Source organism: Carcharhinus amblyrhynchos, chromosome 3 (assembly GCF_965287045.1).
Source record: "Carcharhinus amblyrhynchos chromosome 3, sCarAmb.v2.hapA, whole genome shotgun sequence".
In the NCBI taxonomy this organism is placed as follows: Eukaryota; Metazoa; Chordata; class Chondrichthyes; order Carcharhiniformes; family Carcharhinidae; genus Carcharhinus; species Carcharhinus amblyrhynchos.
In genome coordinates this window covers 58,265,556-58,290,904 of record NC_137326.1, presented here as the reverse complement: position 1 = coordinate 58,290,904, position 25,349 = coordinate 58,265,556, and the positions used below count along the sequence as shown (strand labels likewise).

General features: G+C 43.2%; 1 protein-coding gene across 2 annotated transcripts in view; it reads right to left on the bottom strand.

Moving 5' to 3' along the window:
• The window catches only part of rad54l2 (RAD54 like 2), a 123,433-nt gene that overhangs the window by 69,392 nt on the left and 28,692 nt on the right, over positions 1 to 25,349 (bottom strand). For both annotated transcript variants that reach the window (XM_080184363.1, XM_080184355.1), the window contains exon 2: positions 16,600 to 16,772. In XM_080184363.1, the coding sequence (XP_080040489.1) occupies positions 16,600 to 16,717 (118 nt within the window). In that variant the 5' untranslated portion in view covers positions 16,718 to 16,772. The remainder of the gene's footprint in view (positions 1 to 16,599; positions 16,773 to 25,349) is intronic.

Genomic DNA, 25,349 nt, shown 5'->3' with positions numbered 1-25,349 from the left:
CTCGCCAGAAGTCAAAAGCATACATGGGGAAATATCAAGGGCACATTTGAAGAAAACTGCAATTATCATAGGAGATTTTAATCTGCATATTGACTAGACAAACCAAACCAGCATGGATAATGTAGAAGAAGAATTTGTTGATGGATTGCTTTGTAGAGCAGTATGTTGTGGCACCTACCTGGGAATGGGTTATTTGAGATTTGGAGTAATGAAGGAGGATTAAAGGGATCTTGTAGTTAAACGGCCCCTGAGGGGGTAGCGACCACAATATGATAGAATTCCACATACAGTTTGAGGGTGAAAGCCATAGGTCCATAACCAGTGTATTCAACTTAAATAAAGGCAATTGTAACAGTACGAGGGAGGAGCTGTCTAAGATAAACTTGGTAACAAGATACAAGTCAGTAGATGAGCAATGGTAGATATTCAAACAGTTGGTCCAGATGCTGAGTAAGAAGTCTCACAACACCAGGTTAAAGTCCAACAGGTTTATCTGGCAGCACAAGCTACAAGCTTTCAGAGCACTGCTCCTTCATCAGGTGAGTGGGAGTTCTGTACGCAAACAGGGCACATAAAGAGACAAACTCAATTTACAAAATAATGGTTGGAATGCGAGTCTTTACAGGTAATGAAATCTTAAAGGTACAGACAATGTGAGTGGAGAGAAGATTAAGCACAGGTTAAAGAGATGTGTATTGTCTCAGCCAGAAAATGCTCAGAATTTATCCTAATCAAAAAGAGGGATACCTCAAGAACGAGGCAAAATCCATGGTGAAGGAGGAGGCCAAGGATAATGTTAAATTGAAAAGTAGGGTATTCAAACTGGAAAAGAATAGAGGCAGACCAGAGGACTGGGAAGTTTTTAGGATCCAGTATCAAATCAAAAAAGTTCATAAGAAGGCAGAAAACAAATTTTGAGAGAAAACTTGCATGCAGCACAAAAACAAAACAGTATGAGTTTCTAAGTATATACAGGTATGAAGCAAGGACTAAGGTAAATGTGGGACCTTTACTGAACGAGACTAGTGAATTGATAATAGCAAACAAAGAGATGGCAGATATGTAAAAACTTTTTTTTGCATCAGTCTTCATTGTGGAAGAGATTGCAAATATCCCTAAGTATCAGATGGGCTGATTTCAGATAACATGGTAGAACATACAAAAGTCCCAATCATAAGGGAGAGAGAGTATTAGAGAAACTCAAGGGGCTAAAGGTGGACAAGTCACCAAGATCCAATGAATTACATGCTTGGGTTTTAATGGAAGTGGCCACAGAGATAATGGACCCACTGCTTAAAGATTTTCATAACTCTCTAAGTTCCAGGAGTGTACTAGATGATTGGAAAATAGCTAGTGCGACTCCCTTGTTTAAAAAGGGAGAAAAGCAGAAGGCAGGGAATCATAGGACGGTTAGTTTAACATCTATCATTGGCAAGACACTGAAGTCAACCAAAGAGGAAATAGCTAATAATTTAGGAAAACTGATCATCCCTAGTCAACATGGTTTTGTGAAAGGTAAATCATATTTGACAATTTTTTTCAAATTTTTTGAGAATGCAACAGAGGGGAATCTATAGATGTAGAGCATTTAGGTTTCCAAAAGGCATTTGACAAGGTGTCACATAAGAAGCTGGTCCATAAAGTAAAAGCCCATGAAATTGAGGGAAGTGCATTAGTATGGATTGAAAACTGGCTGTCAAGTAGACAGCAAAGTTGGAATAAATGGGTCTTTCTCAGAGCAGAAAGATGGAACTAATGGGGTACTGCAGGAATCAATTCTTGGCCTACAATTGTTCACTATTTATATTAATGACCTGAAGGAAGGAACAGAGGGTAAGGTTTCCAAATTTGCCAATAATACAAGGACAGGTGGAAAGGCACAGTATGAGGATATTTTGATTAAGCAATGGGATATAGATGGATCGAGTAACTGAACAAAAACCAGACAAATGGAGTTCAATGTGAGCAAGTGTGAGATCATGCACTTTGGTAGGAGAAATCAAAAGGCAGATTACCTAAATGGAGAGGGGCAGCAGGTGAGTGAAGTTTAGAGGGACCTAGGTTTTTTTTGTGCATCAATCACAAAAACAAACAAGCAGGTCCAACAAGTAGTTAAGGCGGCAAACAGCATTTTGGCCTTTATTGCAAAGGGTGTTGGTGAGGCCTCACCTGGAATCCTGCATAGTTTTGGTCCTCTTCCCTAAAAAAAGAATATAGTAACATTGGAGGCAGTCCAACAAAGAATCACCAGACTAATTCCTGGGAAGAAGGGTTTTTCTATCAAGAGGACTAAATAGTCTATATCTGCATTCCTTGGAGTTGAGAAGAACAAGGGATGATGTTATTCAAACATATAAGATCCTGAGGGGGCTTGACAGGGAAAATACTGAGATGTTTTCACTAGTGGGAGTGTCTCGAACAAAGGGACATTGCTACTGATAAAGGGCCAGTCATTTATAATGAAGGTGTATAGAAATTTCTTTTCGCAGTAGAAGACGAATCTCTGAAATTCTCTGCCCCAAGGGTGTTGGAGGCTGGTTCATTAGAAGTATTCGAAGTGGAGGTGGATAAAGATTTCATAGATTGAGTGATAGACGAAGGAATACAGGATTATGGAGGAAAAGCAGACGCTCTCTGGAACAGTGAAATTAACATTCTCTACCGAAATAAAAATGTATGCATGCAATGAAACAATACATTGCAAAAACAACATTGCAGAATTCACCAAAATATAAAAACCATTGATTTGATTCAAGAGGACTTATTACGCACACTCACAGCTAAGTGCTCTTAGCTACAGAAAGCAATTTTGAGCCCCGCGCAGAAGTTAGAGGCAATTTAAACAATTAATCCATTATTTGTTAATGAGCTGTATGAATGGAGTGAATCCCATGTCACTGCATGAATTAATGTAATTGGCACATGCTGCCAGGTTTGCTTTGCTGCAAATCACTGTTGGGAGCATACCTTATTTTGGCCCAGCATCTGTGGGCCAGAATACCAAAACAAATAGCAATTCAGAAAGCTACTGTATGTTTAATATAATCAGGAATAGAAGATGCCATAAAACTGCAAATAGGCTCACTTAGCTGGAGAACTGGAGATCTGATTGCTTGCAAAACTTTTGATTTGAAAGTTAAAGCTAAATTAGTTTAAAAGCAGTAAAAACTGTTCAGTGCAATTAGTCATGATGTGGATATACCAGCGTTGGACTGGGGTAAAACACAGTAAAAAGTCTGACAACACCAGGTTTAAGTCCAACCGATTTATTTGATAGTAAACTCGCAAGCTTTCGGGGTTTGTCCCTTCGTCAGGTGAATGGAGAGTTCTGGCCTCAGACAGAGCACATAAAGCACAGACAGTTTACAGATTACTGATTAGAATGCGAATCTTTACGCCTAACCTGCTGTTCAAGTCCTAAAGTGGCCCACAATGTGAGTGGAAGGAGCACTGATCACAGGTTAAAGAGATGTGTATTGTCCCCAGACAGTACACTAAGTGAGGTTTTGCAAATCCAGGCAAGTCACGGGGGTTACAGATAGTGCGACATGAACCCAAGATCCCTGTTGAGACTGTCCTCGTGTGCGGAACTTGGCTATCAGTCTCTGCTCAGCGACTCTGCGCTGTCGTGTGTCGTGAAGGCCGCCTTGGAGAATGCTTACCCGAAGGTCAGAGGCTGAATGCCCGTGACCACTGAAGTGTTCGCCAACAGGAAGGGAACAGTCTTGCCTGGTAATTGTCGAGCGATGTTCATTCTTCCGTTGTTGTAGCGTCTGCATGGTCTCCCCGATGTACCGTGCTTCGGGACATCCTTTCTTGCAACGTATCAGGTAGACAACGTTGGCCGAGTTGCAAGAGTATTTACTGTGTACCTGGTGGATGGTATCCTCACGTGTGATGATGTCATCCATGTCGATGATCCGGCATGTCTTGCAGAGGTTGCTGTGGCAGGGTTGTGTGGTATTGTGGTCACTGTTCTCCTGAAGGCTGGGTAGTTTGCTGCAAACAATGGTCTGTTTGAGGTTGCGTGGTTGTCTGAAAGCAAGAAGTGGGGGTGTGGGGATGGCCCTGGCGAGATGTTCATCTTCATCAATGATACGTTGAAGACTCTGGAGAAGATGTCGTAGCTTCTCTGCTCCGGGGAAGTACTGGACGACGAAGGGTACTCTGTCCACCGTGTCCCGTGTTTGTCTTCTGAGGAGATCGGTGCGGTTTTTTGCTGTGGCGCATCGGAACTGTCGATCTATGAGTCGAGTGCCATATCCTGTTCTTATGAGGGCATCTTTCAGCGTCTGGAGGTGTCTGTCACGATCCTCCTCATCTGAGCAAATCCTGTGTATACAGCGGGCTTGTCCATAGGGAATGGCTTCTTCAACATGTTTAGGGTGGAAGCTGGAGAAGTGGAGCGTTGTGTGATTGTCTGTGGGCTTGCGGTACAGCGAGGTGCTGAGGTGACCGTCCTTGATGGAGATGCGTGTGTCCAAGAATGCAACTGATTCTGGAGAATAGTCCAGGGTGAGTCTGATGGTGGGATGGAACTTGTTGATATCATATAGTTGTTTCAGTGATTGTTCACCATGAGGCCAAAGGAAGAAAACGTCATCGATGTATCTAGTGTATAGCATCAGTTGAAGATTCTGTGCGGTGAAGAAGTCTTGTTCAAACCTGTGCATGAAGATGTTGGCATATTGAGGTGCGAATTTGGTCCCCATAGCAATGAAGAACACTACAGACAGTTACGCACAGATCTGACCAAAGAACACACTCGTCAACTCAACAATCTGATCAAGACCTTTGATCCGGACCTTCAGAGCACCCTCCGTGCTCTCATTCCATGTACTTCCTGCGTTGGAGATCTCTACTGCATCCCAAAGATACAGAAGGCAAACACACCTGGCCGTCCCATCGTATCAGGCAATGGGACTCAGAGAACCTCTCCGGCTACGTCGAGGGAATCCTGAAACCCATTGTACAAAGAACCCCCAGCTTTTGTCGTGACACTAAGGACTTCCTGCAGAAACTCAGCACACATGGAGCAGTTGAACCGGGGACACTCCTCGTCACAACGGATGTCTCGGCGCTCTACGCCAACATCCCCCACAATAATGGCATTGCTGCGACTGCCTCAGTACTCAATGCCGACAACTGCCAGTTTCCAGATGCAATTTTACAACTCATCCGCTTTATCCTGGACCACAATGTCTTCACCTTCAACAACCAGTTTTTCATCCAGACACACGGAACAGCCATAGGGACCAAATTTCTGTAGGAAGTCCTTAGCGTCGCGACAGAAGCTGGGAGTTCTTTGTACAATGGGTTTCAGGATGCCCTCGACGTAGCCGGAGAGGTTCTCACAGAGTCCCATTGCCTGATATGATGGGACGGCCGGGTATATTTGCCTCGTGTATCTTTGGGAGGCAGTAGAGATCTCCAACGCGGGAAGTACGTGGAACGAGAGCACGGAGGGTGCTCTGAAGGTCCGGATCAAAGGTTGGAGGGAGGGTCTGCTGAGGAGCAGTGGAGGATCTTTAAGGAGATCTTTCTTGGTGCTCAGCGGAAAAAGGATAGTAGGAAGAGAGGTAATAAGCCGTGGATAACAAAGGAGGTGAAGGAAAGTGTTAAATTAAAAGCGGAGGAATTTAGAATAGCTAAGAGTAGTGGGCGAGAAGAGGATTGGGAGAGGTTTAAATGTCAATAAAGATTGACAAAGAAGTTGATAAAGAAGGGTAGGAGAAACTATGAAGCTGGGCTAGCGCTTAATATAAAAAAGGATAGCAAGAGTTTTTATAAATATATAAAAAGGAAGAGGCTGGCTAGGGTGAATGTTGGTCCTTTAGAGGATGAGAAAGGGGACCTAGTGGTAGGGGATGAGGATATGGCTAAGGTATTGAATAACTTTTTTGTTTCTGTCTTCACGGAGGAGGACGTGAATAATTTGCCGGGTGTTAGCAATGGAAAGGTGGTAGGACTGGAGGGTCTTAATGACATTACTGTTACTAGAGAGGCGGTGCTCAACAGACTGGAGGGGCTGATTGTGGACAAGTCCCCAGGACCGGATGGAATGCATCCGAGGGTTCTGAAAGAAATGGCGGAGGTGATAGTGGATGCCTTGGTGGTTATTTTCCAGACGTCGCTGGATTCCGGGGAAGTGCCGGATGATTGGAAAACGGCTAATGTTACGCCGTTGTTTAAGGAGGGTGCCAGGCAAAAGGCGGGGAATTACAGGCCGGTTAGTTTAACGTCTGTGGTGGGTAAAATGTTAGAATCTGTCATTAAGGAGGAAATTGCGAGGCATCTTGAAGGGAATTGCTTGATAGAGCAGACGCAGCACGGTTACATTAAAGGGAAGTCGTGCCTGACAAATTTACTGGAGTTCTATGAGGATGTGTCTAGGGCGGTGGATAGAGGAGAGCCGGTGGATGTGGTCTTTCTAGATTTTCAGAAGGCGTTTGACAAAGTACCTCACAAGAGGTTATTGCAGAAGGTCGAGGGACATGGAGTTGGGGGGAGGATGTTAGCGTGGATAGAGGATTGGTTGTCAAATAGGAGGCAGAGAGTGGGGGTCAACAGGTGCTATTCGGATTGGTGGATGGTGACTAGTGGAGTGCCCCAGGGGTCGGTGCTGGGGCCTCAGCTTTTCACCATTTATATAGATGATCTGGAGGAGGGAACCGAGTGTAGGGTGTTGAAATTTGCTGATGACACCAAGATAGGGGGAACGGCAAATTGTGTGGAGGGTGTGGAGAGTCTGCAGAAGGATCTAGATAGGCTGGGCGAATGGGCCAGGAAATGGCAAATGGAATTTAATGTTGGCAAGTGTGAGGTGGTCCACTTTGGTAGGAAGAATGGTAGGAAGGATTATTACTTACGGGGCGAGAAACTGCAGCAGGCGACAGTGCAGAGGGACCTCGGGGTCCTTGTGCATGAGTCGCAAAAACCCAGCTTGCAGGTGCAGCAGGTGGTCAGGAAGGCAAATGGGATGCTGGTCTTCATAGTGAGGGGGATTGAATATAAAAGTAGGGAGGTCTTGCTGCAGCTGTATAGGGCATTGGTGAGGCCGCAGCTGGAGTACTGTGTGCAGTTTTGGGCGCCGCACCTGCGCAAAGATATTTTGGCCTTGGAGGGAGTGCAGAGGAGGTTTACTAGGCTGATACCGGAGTTGAGGGGGTTGAGCTATGAGGAGAGGCTGAATAAACTGGGCTTGTACTCGTTAGAGTTTAGAAGAATGAGGGGAGATCTCATTGAGACGTATAAGATGATGAATGGGATGGATAGGATAGAGGTGGAGGGACTCTTCCCGCTCAAAAAAGACAGTAGGACTAGGGGGCACAGCCTCAAGATAAAAGGGGGGCGGTTTAGAATGGAGTTGAGGAGGAACTTCTTCACTCAGAGGGTGGTGAATCTCTGGAATTCTCTGCCCGTTGAAGTGGTGGAGGCTGCCTCGCTAAATAATTTTAAGATGCGGGTTGATGGGTTTTTGATAAGAGAGGGGGTTAAGGGCTATGGGGAGAAAGCGGGAAAGTGGAAATGAGCAGCGACAGATCAGCCATGATCTTATTGAATGGCGGGGCAGGCTCGAAGGGCTGGATGGCCTACTCCTGCTCCTATTTCGTATGTTCTTATGTCTTGATCAGATTGTTGAGTTGACGAGTGTGTTCTTTGGTCAGATCTGTGCGTAACTGTCTGTAGTGTTCCTCATTGCTATGGGGACCAAATTCGCACCTCAATATGCCAACATCTTCATGCACAGGTTCGAACAAGACTTCTTCACCGCACAGAATCTTCAACTGATGCTATACACTAGATACATCGATGACGTTTTCTTCCTTTGGCCTCATGGTGAACAAACAACTATATGATGATATCAACAAGTCCCATCCCACCATCAGACTCACCATGGACTATTCTCCAGAATCAGTTGCATTCTTGGACACATGCATCTCCATTAAGGATGGTCACCTCAGCACCTCACTGTACCGCAAGCCCACAGACAATCTCACAATGCTCCACTTCTCCAGCTTCCACCCTAAACATGTTGAAGAAGCCATTCCCTATGGACAAGCCCTCTGTATACACAGGATTTGCTCAGATGAGGAGGATCGTGACAGACACCTCCAGACGCTGAAAGATGCCCTCATAAGAACAGGATATGGCACTCGACTCATAGATCGACAGTTCCGATGCGCCACAGCAAAAAACCGCACCGATCTCCTCAGAAGACAAACACGGGACACGGTGGACAGAGTACCCTTCGTCGTCCAGTACTTCCCCGGAGCAGAGAAGCTACGACATCTTCTCCAGATTCTTCAACGTATCATTGATGAAGATGAACATCTCGCCAGGGCCATCCCCACACCCCCACTTCTTGCTTTCAGACAACCACGCAACCTCAAACAGACCATTGTTCGCAGCAAACTACCCAGCCTTCAGGAGAACAGTGACCACAATACCACACAACCCTGCCACAGCAACCTCTGCAAGACATGCCGGATCATCGACATGGATGACATCATCACACGTGAGAATACCATCCACCAGGTACACGGTAAATACTCTTGCAACTCGGCCAACGTTGTCTACCTGATACATTGCAAGAAAGGATGTCCCGAAGCACGGTACATCGGGGAGAACATGCAGACGCTACAACAACGGAAGAATGAACATCGCTCGACAATTACCAGGCAAGACTGTTCCCTTCCTGTTGGCGAACACTTCAGTGGTCACGGGCATTCAGCCTCTGACCTTCGGGTAAGCATTCTCCAAGGCGGCCTTCACGACACACGACAGCGCAGAGTCGCTGAGCAGAGACTGATAGCCAAGTTCTGCACACGAGGACGGTCTCAACAGGGATCTTGGGTTCATGTCGCACTATCTGTAACCCCCGTGACTTGCCTGGGTTTGCAAAACCTCACTTACTGTACTGTCTGGGGACAATACACATCTCTTTAACCTGTGATCAGAGCTCCTTCCACTCACATTGTCAGCCACTTTAGGACTTGAACAGCAGGTTAGGTGTAAAGATTCGTATTCTAATCAGTAATCTGTAAACTGTCTGTGCTTTATATGCTCTGTCTGAGGCCAGAACTCTCCATTCACCTGACGAAGGGACAAACCCCGAAAGCTTGCAAGTTTACTATCAAATAAATCGGTTGGACTTAAACCTGCTGTTGTCAGACTTTTTACTGTGCAATTAGGTCAGAGTCACTTCTAGCTTGGAGGTCAGTTTGCTCAGTTGGCTGGAAGGCTCACTTCTGATGTCGAGCAATGTCAACAGTGCAGGTTCAATTCCCGTACCAGCTGAGGTCATTCTTGAAGGCCCACCTTCTCAACCTTGCCCCTTGCTACGCTATGATAACGCCTCAGGTTAAATCACCACCAAATAGCTTTCCACCTCAAAGCAGCCAATGATTATCTGGGACTATGGCAACTTTACTTTACCTTTCCTCATAGATTGGTGCAAATGGCAGACTGGAATTTAAAGAACTTCAGGACTGGTGACAGCTTAATTAACCTAGCAATTTACAAAGGAGATGGTACTTGCCAGTATTGAGAGCCAGGGGTGCAGCTTTGTGAATCCCATGGATTGCAGCCTCAGAAGAATTTGAAACATTGGGAGGTGAGCAGAAGTCAGAGTGGTTTCCAAGGGAATTCTGAAGCTGGATCTTAGAAGAGTGGAAATCCCTTCTGAGGGTGACAGAATTTTAACAAGATTTTGCAACTCTCAGTGGTCACTGACATTTAGGTGGGTTATTGAGAAATCTGTGGTGTCTGTCTTGGTCACATTTGCCATTTAATATGCAGTGTGGTGTGTTTGACCACAGTTTGCCTGTTACTTCATGTTTACCTCTTCTGAATTCTAGAATACAAGACAGATATAATGTAGATTGTTTTACTTTTTTAACTTTGCACAGCCTTTAACAAAAAAAAAGTTGACAATCTTGTGGCTTTATTTCCCAACTGGATGATGTGATTTGAAACTGAGATATCAAACTTTGTCTACTTTAAGCAAAAAGCTACTCGTTTCTAACCAAATCATAACACCCTGTTGATAAACTAACATGACCTTGAAACTATTCAATGGTATAGCCTCCACTGCTTTCCAGGAGTAGAGAATTTCACAGATTAACAACCCATTGAGAAGTTCTTCCTCATAAGATCATAAGGAATGGGAGGAGTGGGCCAGGTGGCACATCCAGTCTACACCTCCATTCAACAAGATCATGCTTGATTTGACAGTGGCCTTAACTCCATGTTCCTTCCTGTTCCTTAGCACTCTTGCAGATCAGTAATCTATCGAACAAAACCTCAGAGACATCCTGCCAGCATCTACCGTGTCAATGGTTTCAATAAAATCTCATTCACTTAACCTCCATGTAGTAATGGGCCCAACCTGTTCAAACCTTCTGCTTAAAATAATCCATACAATACAAGAATCAGTTGAACGAATCTTCACTGAACTGTTCAGAATGCCAGCACATCCCTCCTTAAGTGAGACCAAAACTGTACACACTTCATGAGGCGCAGTACTACAAATGCTCTATACTAAGACTGCCTATTAATCAGTCTTACAATAAAGGCTATCATTCTACTTGCCTTACTAATTAATTGCTATTACCTGCAAGATAATTTGTGTTTCATGTACAAGGACACCCAGATCCCTTTGTACTGCAGCATCCCTTCATTTAAATAATGTTCTGCTTTTCAATTCATTTTTATAATGGCTATTTCACACATTTATTTCTATTTGTGCCAACAATTCATCATCTTGCAATAAATGCCATGTGTATTCAAATAAAGAGCCTAATTCTGTCATTTTGCCATTTTTCCCTTCACTGGCCTTATTTGCTGTTGCATTGTTACAATTGTATATTCTATCCCTTCCTGACACTATTATACTCAGCACTACTGTATTGTCTCTTCAACAATTCCCTTCACGGTCTTAAATCAGTGAGCCCTGATCTGAAACCATGCCTAGTTCTACACTCCCTCACGAAGGGAAACATCCTCCTAGAAACTATTGTCAAGCCCCTTCAGAATCCTCTGTTTCAGTAAGGTCACTTCTCATTCTTTTGAACTCCAATGACTGTAGGCCCAACCTTTCCTCATAAGGCAAACCTGCACCCCAGGAAGTCAACACAGTGAATCAACTCGCAACTCCAATATAAATATATATTTCCTTAAATAGGGAGACTAAAGCTCCATGCAGTATTCCAGGTGTGGTCTCAAACCCGTACAGTTGTTGCAAGCCTCCCTATTTTTATACTTCATGCCCCTATTTAATAAAGGCTTACATTCCATTTGCCTTCCTAATTACTTGTTGTGCCTGCATGCACCTTTTGTGACTCACGTATGAGGACACCCAGTACCCTGTCTCTTTCCATTTTAAATTTGGTTTTTCTGTTAATCCTACCAAAGTGTTATGTAACCTCATTTTTCCACATCATACTTCATCAGCCAAATTAATGCTCATTCACTTGAATCCATCGGTGTTGCCCTCACAACTTGCTTTTCCACCTATCTGTATATAAACAGCAAATTTGGTTACAACATGCTCTGGCCCTTCATTCAGATCATTAACACAGATTGCAAATAATTCAGACGACAGCACTGATCTCTACTGCATCTTTAATTGAGTTTTTTGAAGAGGTAACCAAGGAGGTGGATGGAGGGCAGTGCAGTAGATGTTGTCTAGATGTACTTTAGCAAGGCCTTTGACAAGGTACCACATGGTAGGTTGTTGCATAAAGTTAAATCTCATGGGATCCAGGGTGAAGTATCTAAATGGATACAAAATTGGCTTCTTCACAAAAGCCAGAGAGTGGTTGTAGAGAGTTGTTTTTCAAACTGGAGGCCTGTGACCAGTGGTGTGCCTCAGGGGTCAGTGCTGGGCCCACTGTTATTTGTCCTTTATATTAATGATTTGGATGAGAATATAGGAGGCATGGTTAGTAAGTTTGCAGATGTCACCAAGAGTGGTGGCATAGTGGACAGTGAAGAAAGTTATCTTCAATTGCAACAGGATCTTGATCAATTGGGCCAGTGGGCTGACGAATGGTAGATTGAGTTTAAATTTAGACAAATGCAAGATAATGCATTTTGGTAGATCAAACCAGGGCAGCACCTACACAGTTAATGGTAGGGCGATGGGGAGAGTTACAAGACAAGATCTAGAGGTGCATGTTCATAACTCCTTGACAGTGGAGTCACAGGTGGACAAAGTGGTGATGGCGGCATTCGGCATGTTTGGTTTCATCGATCAGAACACTGAATACAGGAGTTGGGGTGTCTTGTTGAAGTTGTACAAGACATTGGTAAGGCCACACTTGGAATACTGTGATCACCCTGTAATAGAAGATTATTAAACTAGAAAGAGTGCAGAAAAGATTTACTAGGATGCTACCAGGACTTGGTTTGAGTTATAAGGAGAGGCTGAATAGACAAGGACTTTTTTTCTCTGGAGGATAGGAGGTTGAGGGGTGACCTTATAGAGGTCAATAAAATAATGAGGGGCATAGACATGGTACATAGCCAATATCTTCTCCCAAAGGTAGGACAGTCTAAAACTAAAGGGCATAGGTTTAAGGTGAGAGAGAAGAGATACAAAAGTGCCCACAGAGGGGCAATTTTTTCACACAAAGGGTGGTGAGTTCTGGAACAAGCTGCCAGAACTAATAGTAGAGGCGGTTACAATTTTATCTTTTAAAAATCATTTAGATAATTACATGGGTACAATGGATATAGAGGGATATGGGCCAAATGTGGGTGATTGGGATAAGCTTAGGGTTTTTTAAAAAAAGAGCGGCACGGACAAAGTAGGGCAAAGGGCCTGTTTCCATGCTGTAAACCTCTATGACTATGACTCTGACTCTATCTCACCTGCTCCAACTCGCCAACTTGAAAATAACTGGCGGTAGTGGTTAGCACAGCCTCAGTGCCAGGAACCTGGGTTCAATCTCTGACTTAGGTCACCGTGTGGAGTTTGCACATTCTCCCCATGTCTACGCGGGTTTCCTCCGGGTGCTCCAGTTTCCCCCAAAAGCCCAAAAGATGTCAGAGGAAACATCTGGTTAGGTTAGGTGCATTGGCCATGGTAAATTCTCCCTCAGTGTACCCTTACAGGTGCCTGAGTGTGATGACTAAGGGATTTTCACTATCATTGCAGTGTTAATGTAAGCCACTAATATCTAAAGTTAAACTTGATCCTTTGTTGTGTAGCCTTTCATGTCGAAAGTATGTTTGACCTGTATAAGTATATATTTTGTGGGAAATTTGAGTAGTATTTTGGTTGTGAACTAGTTGAAGCTGTGTTCTCTTTAGGATTTGGGAATGATATTGTGACATATTTTTCACACTTTGAGTTTCTAACCCATTGCAGTAATCAATACTTCTAAGTTTCTTAGAAGTACAAGTGTGATTGTTGAGTCCGTTTGTTTCAATTTAAGATTGTACAAAGAGAATTGGGAGATTGAAAAACTGAATTATGTTTTAAATTAAAGTTGCTGGTTGGTGTGTTATTCTTTTTCAAAATTTAATATGCAACTGTGGAAAAGGAACATTTTGTCTTATAAAACACAAACTTAAGCCTTGAAAACATTTGATAGAAGTCCAATTTGAGCTTTTCAAAACATTGTTTTAAATTGACTACAGGTTAGAAAAACTAGTTGATATCTAGTGTAAATTAAAGATCTGTGATCTCACTGATCTTTCTCATGAGATTAAGTAGCAAACATCACAACTTGAAAATTGTTTGAGAGAAAAGGACAAATAAAACTGATGAGAAAAATTCTGTCCCTTTTCTGCAGTTAGTCTGTAAGGTTGAAGTGTGATGTTTCTAAGAGGCTGTTGGCCCTTGAACGCTTCTTACTTTAAAACTGAAGGTTTAATTTAATGGTGAAAGCAAACTTTTTCCTTTTTTTGTCTACATAGTTTTATTGCAGTCATACATGAAAAGGCTCTTGCAGAGCAACATGACGACATGATTTATCTTTTCTTCTTACCCTACGAGCTATATGCTTGGTGTGTGATTAATAAGCCTTGGTTCAACTTAAATCAGGACTTGTAAAGTTAAATAACCCAAGTTGTGAAAACTAGAATTTTATTACTGCCTTGGTGACATTCTAGTTATGTCAAGGTATTTGAGTGTCTTAACTTGTGGATAGTAAGGCTTACACATCTTGGCAGTTTTGGATTTTAAATGATCAATGATGTGAATTGAAATTTGAGTTATTTGAACTGATTCTGGCTGTCTAATCATACGGGTTGAACCAAAAAATAATCTTGGGTGTGAAACATTTTACAATGTTGTAAAAGTTTGAAACAATTTAAGTTAAAATGCTGCCTTCACCGATCAGAATGTTCTTTTTAAATGACAATGTTGCAATATTTGTTGATCTCAATTCCTAAGAGTAACATTTGCACAAAGTTGAACAATGTTGTAAAAATTGAAAACAAAACAGTTGAAAATGAAACTTGTTTTTTTGACCAGGAAGGTATTTTCAAAAGAATTACTTAAAGTGATGCAATTACATTCATCTGCTGAGAAAGCTTTGCTCCTTCATGGAAAACAAGCAGACACATTAACTCTTTCTACTGATAGCTTCATAAAAAATTCACCACATTCATTTACATATTGTTCATCAATAAATTTTAATTTATAGATTGAAAGATGTATTTGGGCCCTAACGAAAGCTAAAATGGATTTTTGTGACAACGACAGGCCATGATTAACATGAGATACCACAGCATGACATCTAGAAGTTCACAGAGAGCATCAAATGTCACAGCATGGTCATGTGATCTAAGGCTTTAACTTTCAAAGACTTGACTTTAACCATTTAGGTCACTTGTTACCACTGTTATCTTTTGACGATAAAGTGCCAAGAACAACAGATGTGAATGTTACCTCTAAACACTGCCACCACTTAAACTAAAAATGCCATCTAAAACCACAAAGCTTGGGCATAATTGTTTAACATAGAACATAGAACACTACAGCACAAACAGGCCCTTCGGCCCACGAGTTGCGCCAATCACATCAACACCTACCAATCCATAGACCTATCTATAACCCCCAATCCCATTAAATCCCATATACTCATCCAGAAGTCTTTTAAAAGACCCCAGCGAGTTTGCCTCCACCACCACTGACGGCAGCCGATTCCATTCACTCACCACCCTCTGAGTGAAAAACTTACCCCCTAACATCACTTCTGTACTTGCCTCCCCGCACCTTAAATCTGTGTCCTCTCGTAGCGACCATTTCAACCCGGGGAAATAGCCTCTGAGAATCCACCCTATCTATTCCTCTCAACATTTTATAAACTTCTATCAGGTCGCCTCTCAACCTTCGTCTCTCCAGGGAGAAGAGTCCCAACTCCCTCAACCTAACTTCATAAGGCATGCCTCCCAGTCCAGGCAACATCCTTGTAAATCTCCTCTGTGCCCTTTCAATAGCTTCTACGTCCTTCCTATAGTGAGGCGACCAGAACTGCGCACAGTACTCCAAGTGAGGCCTGACAAGGGTCTTAGAAAGTTGCAGCATTACCTCCTGATTCCTAAACTCAATCCCTCGATTAATGAAGGCCAGTACACCATACGCCTTCTTGACCACATCCTCCACCTGCGAGGCCGATTTAAGAGTCCTGTGGATCCGGACCCCAAGATCCTTCTGCTCGTCAACACTACTAAGATTCCTGCCCTTGATAGTGTACTCGTTCATCCCATTGGTCCTGCCAAAATGGACGACTACACATTTATCCGCGTTGAAGTCCATCTGCCACTTCTCTGCCCAGACCTGCATCCTATCTATGTCCTGCTGCAACTTCTGATATCCTTCCAGACCATCCACAACACCACCGACCTTCGTGTCATCAGCGAACTTACTAACCCATCCCTCCACTTCCTCATCTAGGTCATTTATGAAAATGACAAACAGCAAGGTTCCTAGAACAGATCCCTGGGGCACTCCACTGGTGATTTATTAAATCAAAATTGATGAAATAAGCAGTTGCGAGTTTCTCATCAAAGCACTCAAAAGGGAAATTTACTTGAAGTTTAAGAGAATAAACAAAAAAGCTGTGGAGATGATGGACTCTCAAAATTAACAAAAGCAAGCAACAGAAAGAAACACTTTCACTAATATAGTATCTCAAGTTTCATTTATAATAAACAATTCTGAAATGATTCTTGTGCAAATATTTGGTAACACAGATTGGACAACAAACTGCAGATGTCCAACTGAGCTCCATCAACAGTGTTAACCATAGGAGAATGCTGTTTAAGATGCCTCAGGAATTCCATGCTTTTCCACTGAATCGTTAACACTTCACCTGAACCACTGGAACAGGCAGTCAGTGCCTCATCTGAAAGGCAGTACATTCAGAAATGCAGCATCCCCCCAGTACTGTACTAGATCATCAACTTAGTATCAAACTCCTGACATGATGCCCAAACCCACAACCTCAACCTTCTCAGGAAGTTCTACCAATTGAGCAAGATTGAACACAAAGTTAAGGAAACACTTTTCATTATTGAATTTCAGTAGTAACCCTGATCATTTATATTTTATTAGGAAACCATAAGAGGGCTTTGGATGCTCACCATTTTCCTCCAGATCATCTTCATCATCACCATCGTTGTCCTCCATCTCCTCCTCTTCCTCTTCCACATCCTCCGACTCCACATCTGGATCACTCCCTGAGATAGACTCGTCCTCCATGGCCCAGAGCAGCAGACACTGTGCATTACAAACTCATTGTCCCCCCTCTGTGGACCTGTGACAAGGGCAACACAAAGCATAAACGTTAGCATTTATCAGATTAGACAAAGTAATTCGAGCAAATTTCAACAGTATAAGATCAAATTAGACATCTGGGGGGAGGCTGTTCACCTGTGGGCAGAAATGCAGAAGTTGATAAAATTAAAATGCAGTGTCTCTGCCAATTGCACGATTTTACTATTGCTACACAACATCGTCTTCAACAAAAAAACCCATTACAGAACACGTGGTATTTATAACTCAGCACCAAGCATCCACAGTCATTAAACTTCCTGTAAACCTTGGATTCAGGCCTTGAGGAAATAAATGCCCGGCCCATATTTTCTCAAGATGCAGACAAGAAATACTTCTATATTGTCTACACAAAATAGATATTCCACGTTGGGGATAATTTTGAAGCATACATGCCAAGGAGAGGGCTACAAACCTGAAATCTTGTTGACGGCTTTGGATAGTTTACGCAGAATGAAAACCCAGGAATACACTGCAATCTGAATGAAGATTGTACATGGATTAACCACTATCTGGGGTTAAAACTGAAAGTCAGAATTTAGGGGCTGGAATAGGTAAATGTAAAGTTTGCTATGTCCCAGGTGAGCATAAGATTTCAGCAAGGAAAGCACGTCCCTTAAGGGGGAAGTGTTGACTGGTGCTCATTTAACCTTAAGATCACCATGCCTTCAGTATGGAGAAAGGCTGAGAAGGCAGACTTAATGAATAACCTCAGCAGGTATCAGAATTGAATCTGCGTGCATGGCCTCATCTACATCACTAACAGCCGTTCAACCAACTGAGCTAAACCATTATTATATAATGTAATTTATCTGTATTAATGATTTGGATGAGGGAACAGATGTAACATCTCAAAGTTTGCAGACGATATCAAGTTGGGTGAGAGGGTGAACTGTGACGAGGATGCAGAAATCCTTCAGCATGATCTGGACAGATTGGGTGACTGGGCAAATCAATGGTAGATGCAGTACAATTTGGATAAATGAGAGGTTATTCACTTTGTAAGCAAAAACAAGGCAGCAGATTACTACCTGAATGGTTGTAAGTTGGGAAACAGGAGTGTGCAGCGGGACCTAGGTGCACCAGTCGCTGAACTCCCTCTCCAGCAGAACTCTGCCAGTCTCAAAACGTAGAAGTTTTGACCCTTTGTACAAAATTTCACGGCACACTTGGACAGTTCTTGTGCACACTGGTTGAAAACCACTAATGTCAAGTAACAGAACAGGTTTGAGGAGCTGAATGGCCTACTCATGCTCCTAATAGAAATAAATCATTGCAAGTTCAATTCATATGGTTCAATTGCAGCGTTCTTGTTGAAAACCATGCAACATTACAACCGTGATCATCATGGAAAATACCCCGTGAAGTCAGAGAAAAAACTAGCTGTGCAAACTCCAGTCTATGCAAAATAGCTTTGAACAGAGCAACAGCAGTAGATTCAACCCCTCAAGCTTGCTCCACCTCAACTCCATTTACTTGCCTTTGCTCCACATTCCTTTGTGTCCTTAAATCATTAGGTTTGTTATTGACTAAGTCCTGAACACACTAATTGTCCTCCAGTCTATCGTCTTTTTGAGGACCTGTGCAAATAAGCATTTCAACTTGTAAGGCTACAGACAGAATTTCCGAAATAAGTGAGAGCAATTTACAGTGCTTCAATTAGAAAGGCTGCTTTCATTAGAATGGAAACATTTAAGGGGAGATTTGGCAGAACACTTGAAAATTGAGGCGCTTTGGCACACACAAGGAAGACTCAGGTCGATGACTTGGTAACCAAAAAGAATAAATTTAACATAATCACCAAAGGAAAAAAGAAAAAGCTCATGTATACTCAGTCCATGGATTCTGCCAACAGATGGTAGTCATGATGTGGAGATGCTGGCATTGGACTGGGGTAAACACAGTAAGAAGTCTCAACACCAGGTTAAAGTCCAACAGGTTAATTGGTAGCAAAAGCCACTAGCTTTCAGAGCGCTTGCTGCCCCTTTATCAGGTGAGTGGGGGTTCTATTCACAAACAGGGCATATAAACACATAAACTCAATTTACAAAATAATGATTGGAATGCAAGTCTTTACAGGTAATCAAGTCTTGTGATTGGAGAGAGCGTTAAGCACAGGTTAAAGAGATGTGTATTGTCTCCAGACAGGACAATTAGTGAGATACTGCAAGTCCAGGCAAATCGTGGAGGTTACAGATAGTGTGGCATGCACCCAAGATCCCAGTTGAGGCTGTCCTCATGTGTGCGGAACTTGGCTATCAGTCCCTGCTTAGCGACTCTGTGCTGCCATGTGTTGTGAAGGCTGCCTTGGAGAACCATTACCTGAAGATCAGAGGCCGAATGCCAAGTGTTCCCCAACAGGAAGAGAACGTGCCTGGTGATTGCCGAGCAGTGTTCATTTATCTGTTGTTGTAGCATCTGCATGGTCTCCCCAGTGTACCATGTCTTGGGACATCCTTTCCTGCAGCGTATCAGGTAGAATACATTGCCAAGTTATAAGAGCATGTACCCTGTACCTGGTGTAGTGTTCTCACGTGAGATGATGGCATCCGTGTCGATGATCTGCCACGTCTTGCAGAGGTTGCTGTGTATACATCAAGTTCCATCCCACCAGACTCACCATGGACTACTCTCTGGAATCGGTTGCATTCTTGGACACATGCATCTCCATTAAGGAGTCACCTCAGCACTTCTCTGTACTGCAAGCTGACCGATAATCTCACAATGCTCCACTTCTCCAGCTTCCACCCTAAACACGTTAAAGAAGCCATCTCCTATGGACAAGCCCTCCATACACACAGGATCTGCTCAAATGAGGAGCATCGCAACAGACACCTCCAGAGGCTGAAAGATGCCCTCATTAGAATAGAGTTGAGGAGGAACTTCTTCACTCAGAGGGTGGTGAATCTCTGGAATTCTCTGCCCGTTGAAGTGGTGGACGCTACCTCGCTAAATATTTTTAAGACGCGGGTTGATGGGTTTTTGATAAGAGAGGGGATTAAGGGTTATGGGGAGAGGGCGGGAATGTGGAACTGAGCCACGACAGATCAGCCATGATCTTATTGAATGGCGGGGCAGGCTCGAAGGGTTAGATGGCCTACTCCTGCTCCTATTTCTTATGTTCTTAGGACAGGATGTGGTGCTCCACTCATCAATCGCCAGTTCCGACGTGCCACAGCTAAAAACCGCACTGACCTCCTCAGAAGAAAACACGGGAAACGGTGGACAGAGTACCCTTCGTCATTCAGTACTTCCCCAGAGCAGAGAAGCTACGACATCTTCTCAAGCCTTCAACATGTCATCTATGAAGACGAACATCTCGCCAAGGCCATCCCCACACCCCCACTTCTTACTTTCAAACAACTGCACAATGTCAAACAGACCACTGTCCGCAGCAAACTACCCAGCCTTCAGGAGAACAGTGACCATGACACCATACATCTCTACCACAACAACCTCTGCAAGACGTGCCGGATCACCGACATGGGTGCCATCATCTCACGTGAGAACACCATCCACCAGGTACACGGCATTTACTCTTGCAACCCGGCCAACGTTGTCGATCTGATATGCTGCAGGAAAGGATGAACTGAGGCTTGGTACATTGGGGAGACCACGCAGATGCTATGACAACGGATGAATAAACACCACTCAACAATCACCAGGCAAGACTGTTCTCTTCCTGTTGGGGAATACTTCAGTGGTCACGGGCATTTGGCCTCTGATCTTCAGGTAAGTGTTCTCCAAGGTGGCCTTCACGACACATGACAGCACAGAGTCGCTGAGCAGAGACTGATAGCCAAGTTCCTCACACGACAGCCTCAACTGGATCTTGCATTCGTGTCACTCTATCTGTAACCCCCACAACTTGCCTGGACTGGCACAATCTCACTAACTGTCCTGTCTGGAGACAATACACATCTCTTTAACCTGTGCTTAATGCTCTCTCCATTCACACTGTCTGTACCTTTAAGACTTGATTACCTGTAAAGACTTGCATTCCAATCATTATTCTGTAAATGGAGTTTGTGTCTTTATATGCCCTGTTGTGAATAGAACTCCCACTCACCTGACGAAGGGGCAGCAAGTGCTCCAAAAGCTAGTGGCTTTTGCTACCAAATAAACCTGTTGGACTTTAACCCGGCGTTATGAGACTTCTTACTGTGTACTGCCGACAGAAACAGCGATGGGAGCAAAATTAGTAATTGCTTTCAGAAAGGACATGCATAAATATTTGAAAGAAAAAGATGTAATCAAGTTTGAGGAAAAAGTAGGGGAACAAATGGGGCTGTGATAAGCTTTTTCTGTAAACTGGTACAGACACCTCATTGTGCTTTGTAAAAAAATTTTCAATCTAGGAGATAAAAATGTTATTGAAGAATCAACCAATTTCTTCCCAAATAATTTAAAATTTGATTATGAAGTATTTTAGGATGTTTTGAGAATAGGGTGTGCATCCTTTCTTCCCCTTCCTTTGTTATGCAACAGTAGTTTGTATATAAAAAACTGGAATGAATACAAGGTCAGCAAGATAGCAGTGTGTTACAGAATGCACAGAATAGCTTCAAGGGACATCATAAGTGAAGTTTATCAGCATCTGAACAATCCACTGACACAGGTTTGAATTGCAAGTCAGCCTGTGTTAATATTTATTACATAAAACAAGGGAATCTGCTGGGACAGTGTTTACCCATGAGGTATTTTGTAACATTGATCAGTTCAAATTAAAAAAATGCTTCCCTCTTGTTTCTTTTCTTAGTCAACCCCTTCTAGACGGCGTCTCTCTCTCTCATCTTTCTTCCAACTCCAAGGATCTTTTGCTTTCTCCCCACCAAGGGTTGATCCCTCCTTAAGATAACTTGGAGAAGTTGGGATGGTTTTCCTATAACCAAGAGGAGACCTTATTGAAGTATTCAAAATCATTAGGGGTTGGACACAGCAGATAGGGAGGAACTGCTCCCCCTGTGAAAGGATTGAGAACAGGAGGACACAGATTTAAAGTAGTTGACAAAAAAAGCAAAAAGTGAGTGGTTAGGATCTGGAACATACTGCCTGAGTGTGCTACAGACTGTTAATTGAGGCATTTAAAAGGAAATATGATCATCTGAAAAAGTATATGCAGGGTAATAGGAAGAAGGCAGGGGAATGGCAATAGGTTAACTGTTCTTTTGGAGAGCCAGTTCAGACAAGGGCTGAATGGCTTCCTTCTATGCTGTAACAATTCTGCCACTATCCCCTACAGCAGTTGCTTCAGTGCATGGGTCTCCTTCTTGTCTCATTTATATCTGTGACAGGAAGCCAAGAGCAGTGTTGAATAGTTATTTTTTCAACTGGAGGAAGGTAAATGATTTTTAGTTTCCCTGGGGTTTTCTTGATACACATTAATGACCTATATTTGGATGTAGAGGGCACAGTTTCAAAATTTGCCGATGAAAGTACTCCAAACTGTAAGAAAGATAAAGATAGACTTCAAAAGGGCATCTTAGATGGGTTGGTGGAATGGGAGACATCATGACACTGATGAAGAATAATGCAAAGAAATAGGAGCGATACATTTTGATAAGAGAACGAAGACAGGCAATGAAAAATGAGGACTCAGTTCTAAAGAGGACACAGGCACAGAGACACCGGCACAGAGACACCTGGGAGTAGATGTGCACAAATCATTGAAGGCAGTAGGTGAGAACGTGGGTAAAAAGGCATTCAGAATTCTGAGCTTCATAAATAGAGACAGACCAAAATCATGCAGGTTGTGATGAATGTTTATAAAAACACTGGTTCAGCCTTAACTGACTAAGGGCCACACTTTAGGAAGATGTTAGAGTGGATGCAGCAAAGATTTGCAAGAATGATTTCGGGGTAAGTGAAATTGCCAAGAAGAGATCACCAATTTAAGATGATTAACAAAAGCAGCAACTCTGATAGGAGAAGCAGCAAGTAGCTGGAATCTGGAATACACTGCCTCAAAATACTGTAGAGGAGATTCAATTGGAACTTTCAAAATAATGCCCTATTACAGATCAGTAACATCTTGGTCGGTGGTCTGCTCCACAATGAGTTAGCCAATCTCAGCTAAGATATTACAACTAGCTTCAGTGTCCCTGAGGAGGAGGATCTGGAGTGTAGGGTAACGAAATTTGCTGATGACACGAAGATGTGTAGAAAAGCAAATTGCATGGAAGGTGCGGAAAGTCTGCAGAGAGGTCTGGATAGGCTGAGTGAGTGGGCGAGGGCCTAGCAGATGGAGTATAACGTTAGCAAATGTGACGTTATCCACTTTGGTAGAAATAATAGTAGGAGGGATTATTATTTAAAGGACGAAAAGCTGCAGCATGCTACAGTGCAGAGGGACCTGGGGGTCCTTGTGCACAAATCGCAAAAACCCAGTCTGCAGATGCAGCAGGTGATCAAGAAGGCAAATGGAATGTTGGCCTTTATAGCGAGAGGGATAGAATATAAAAGCAGGAGGTCTTGCTGCAACTGTACAGGGCACTGGTGAGGCCGCAACTGGAGTAGTGTGCGCAGTTTTGGTCCCCGCATTTGAGAAAGGATATATTGGCCTTGGAGGGAGTACAGAGAAGGTTCACCAGGCTGATACTGGAGATGAGGGGGTTAGCTTATGAGGAGAGCTTGAGCAGACTGGGTCTGTACTCGTTAGAGTTTAGAAGGCTGAGGGGGGGGGATCTTATAGAGACTTACAAGATAATGAAGGGGCTAGATAGGGTAGAGGTAGAGAGATTCTTCCTGCTTAGAAAGGATAGCGGAACTAGAGGGCACAGCCTCAAAATAAGAGGGGGAGGGGCAGTTTAGAACAGAGCGAGGAGAATCTCTGGAATTCTCTGCCCATTGAAGTGGTGGAGGCTACCTCACTGAATATATTTAAGTCAGGGTAGATAGATTTCTGATAGACAAGGGAATTAAGGGTTATGGGGAGAAAGCGGAAAAGTGGAACTGATCCACTTCAGATCAGCCATGATCTTATTAAGTGGCAGGGCAGGCTCAAAGGGCTAGATGGCCTACTCCTGCTCCTATTTCTTAAGCTACTGGAGAAGACAAACAGCCAATGTGAATACCAGGTGCTGACATAATCAGATACAGTGACTCCACAATTGAATGATCATCCAACATTCACTTTCAAGGTAACATGAAGTTAGTTGGATGGGATATTAGAAGGCAGTTGACACCCATGAAACCTTTCCCAGTATGACTTCCTTCAGAATTTTGTGGTGCAGATATAAAATCTATTTGTGCACTCTGTATAAGATTCAAAAACTCTTCCTTTAAACACCTTTACAGCATATGTATTTCATACTGATATTCAAAATGTAAAGCATTGAAGACTTGCAGTAATGAACATACCTGCAAAAGATTTAAGAGTGAAGTAACAGGTTCAAACAAATTAAGGCTAAATGGAATTTGATCCAAGAAATTCCATAGCCTGATTGCTGATCGGAGGCTCCAAGCAATGATAAAATACTTCCATGAAGAACAAATCAGAAGACAACTCACCATTGTTTGCTCTGACACACCAAGGAGAGTACTGGTTTGGCAGGGGTATCGGAGTGTTGGGGACCTGGGTAAGATGCTCTTTTAGAGATTTGGTGGCTGAGCATGATCCAGTCTGGGCTGGCACTGTGTCTGCTCTGATAGCGGTACAGACTGGACACCAGTGTTCAAGCCACACACTCTCCAACATGGGCTATCAGAGAAATGATTGCATCATGAAAGTGTTTGATGCATTTTAAGCCCTCCAGAGTGGCTCCAAACTTTTCTTTTTCCAATGGATGAAGAAATAAAGCACAAAACAAAACGCACTTTTGCTTTTTACTCTCACCCATTAAACTAAAACCCTGCCACATCCTTGTCTATGTTCGACTTGTCCATGTACTTCACCTTTGCCATCTTGATCTATTTCCACTAACTATTTACTAAGTTATTTACTTAGAAGGAATTCTATGGGATTCAATGGTTCTGTGTTCTCATTGAGGGCTTGGAGTGACGAGGAAAATACAGAAAAGTGGAAGAAATCTAAACAAGCAAACAACACCATTCAAGGTCTCAACTAAACAGCTGCTCTCTAAAGGGTGTGGTGAAAGTCTAGAATACCTGACACTAAAATGCCGCCCCTACTACCTCTGCGTGAGTTCACCTCCATTAGCCTGATGGCAGTTTGCATCCCATCCCATGCGGACGTGAAGATCGTGCTGGACGAAATATACACCACTATGAATAACCTTGAGATGAGACTTCCCGAGGTCTTGTTCATCGTGGATGGGGACTTCAATCAGGCCAAACTCAAGGGCATACTACCAAGTTACTACCAACATGTCTCCTGCTCCACCAGGGTCCAAACATCCTAGACCACCGCTACACAAATATCAAACATGCCTACCGCTCTATCACCCGCCCACACTTTGGCAAATTAGACCACAAGGCTGTGTTCCTGCTCCCAGCTTACAAGCAAAAACTGAAGCAGGAGAATCCATCAAAAAGAGTCATGCAATGTTGGTCTGAGGAATCGGATGATCTCCTCTGGGGCTGCTTGGAGCCAGTGGACTGG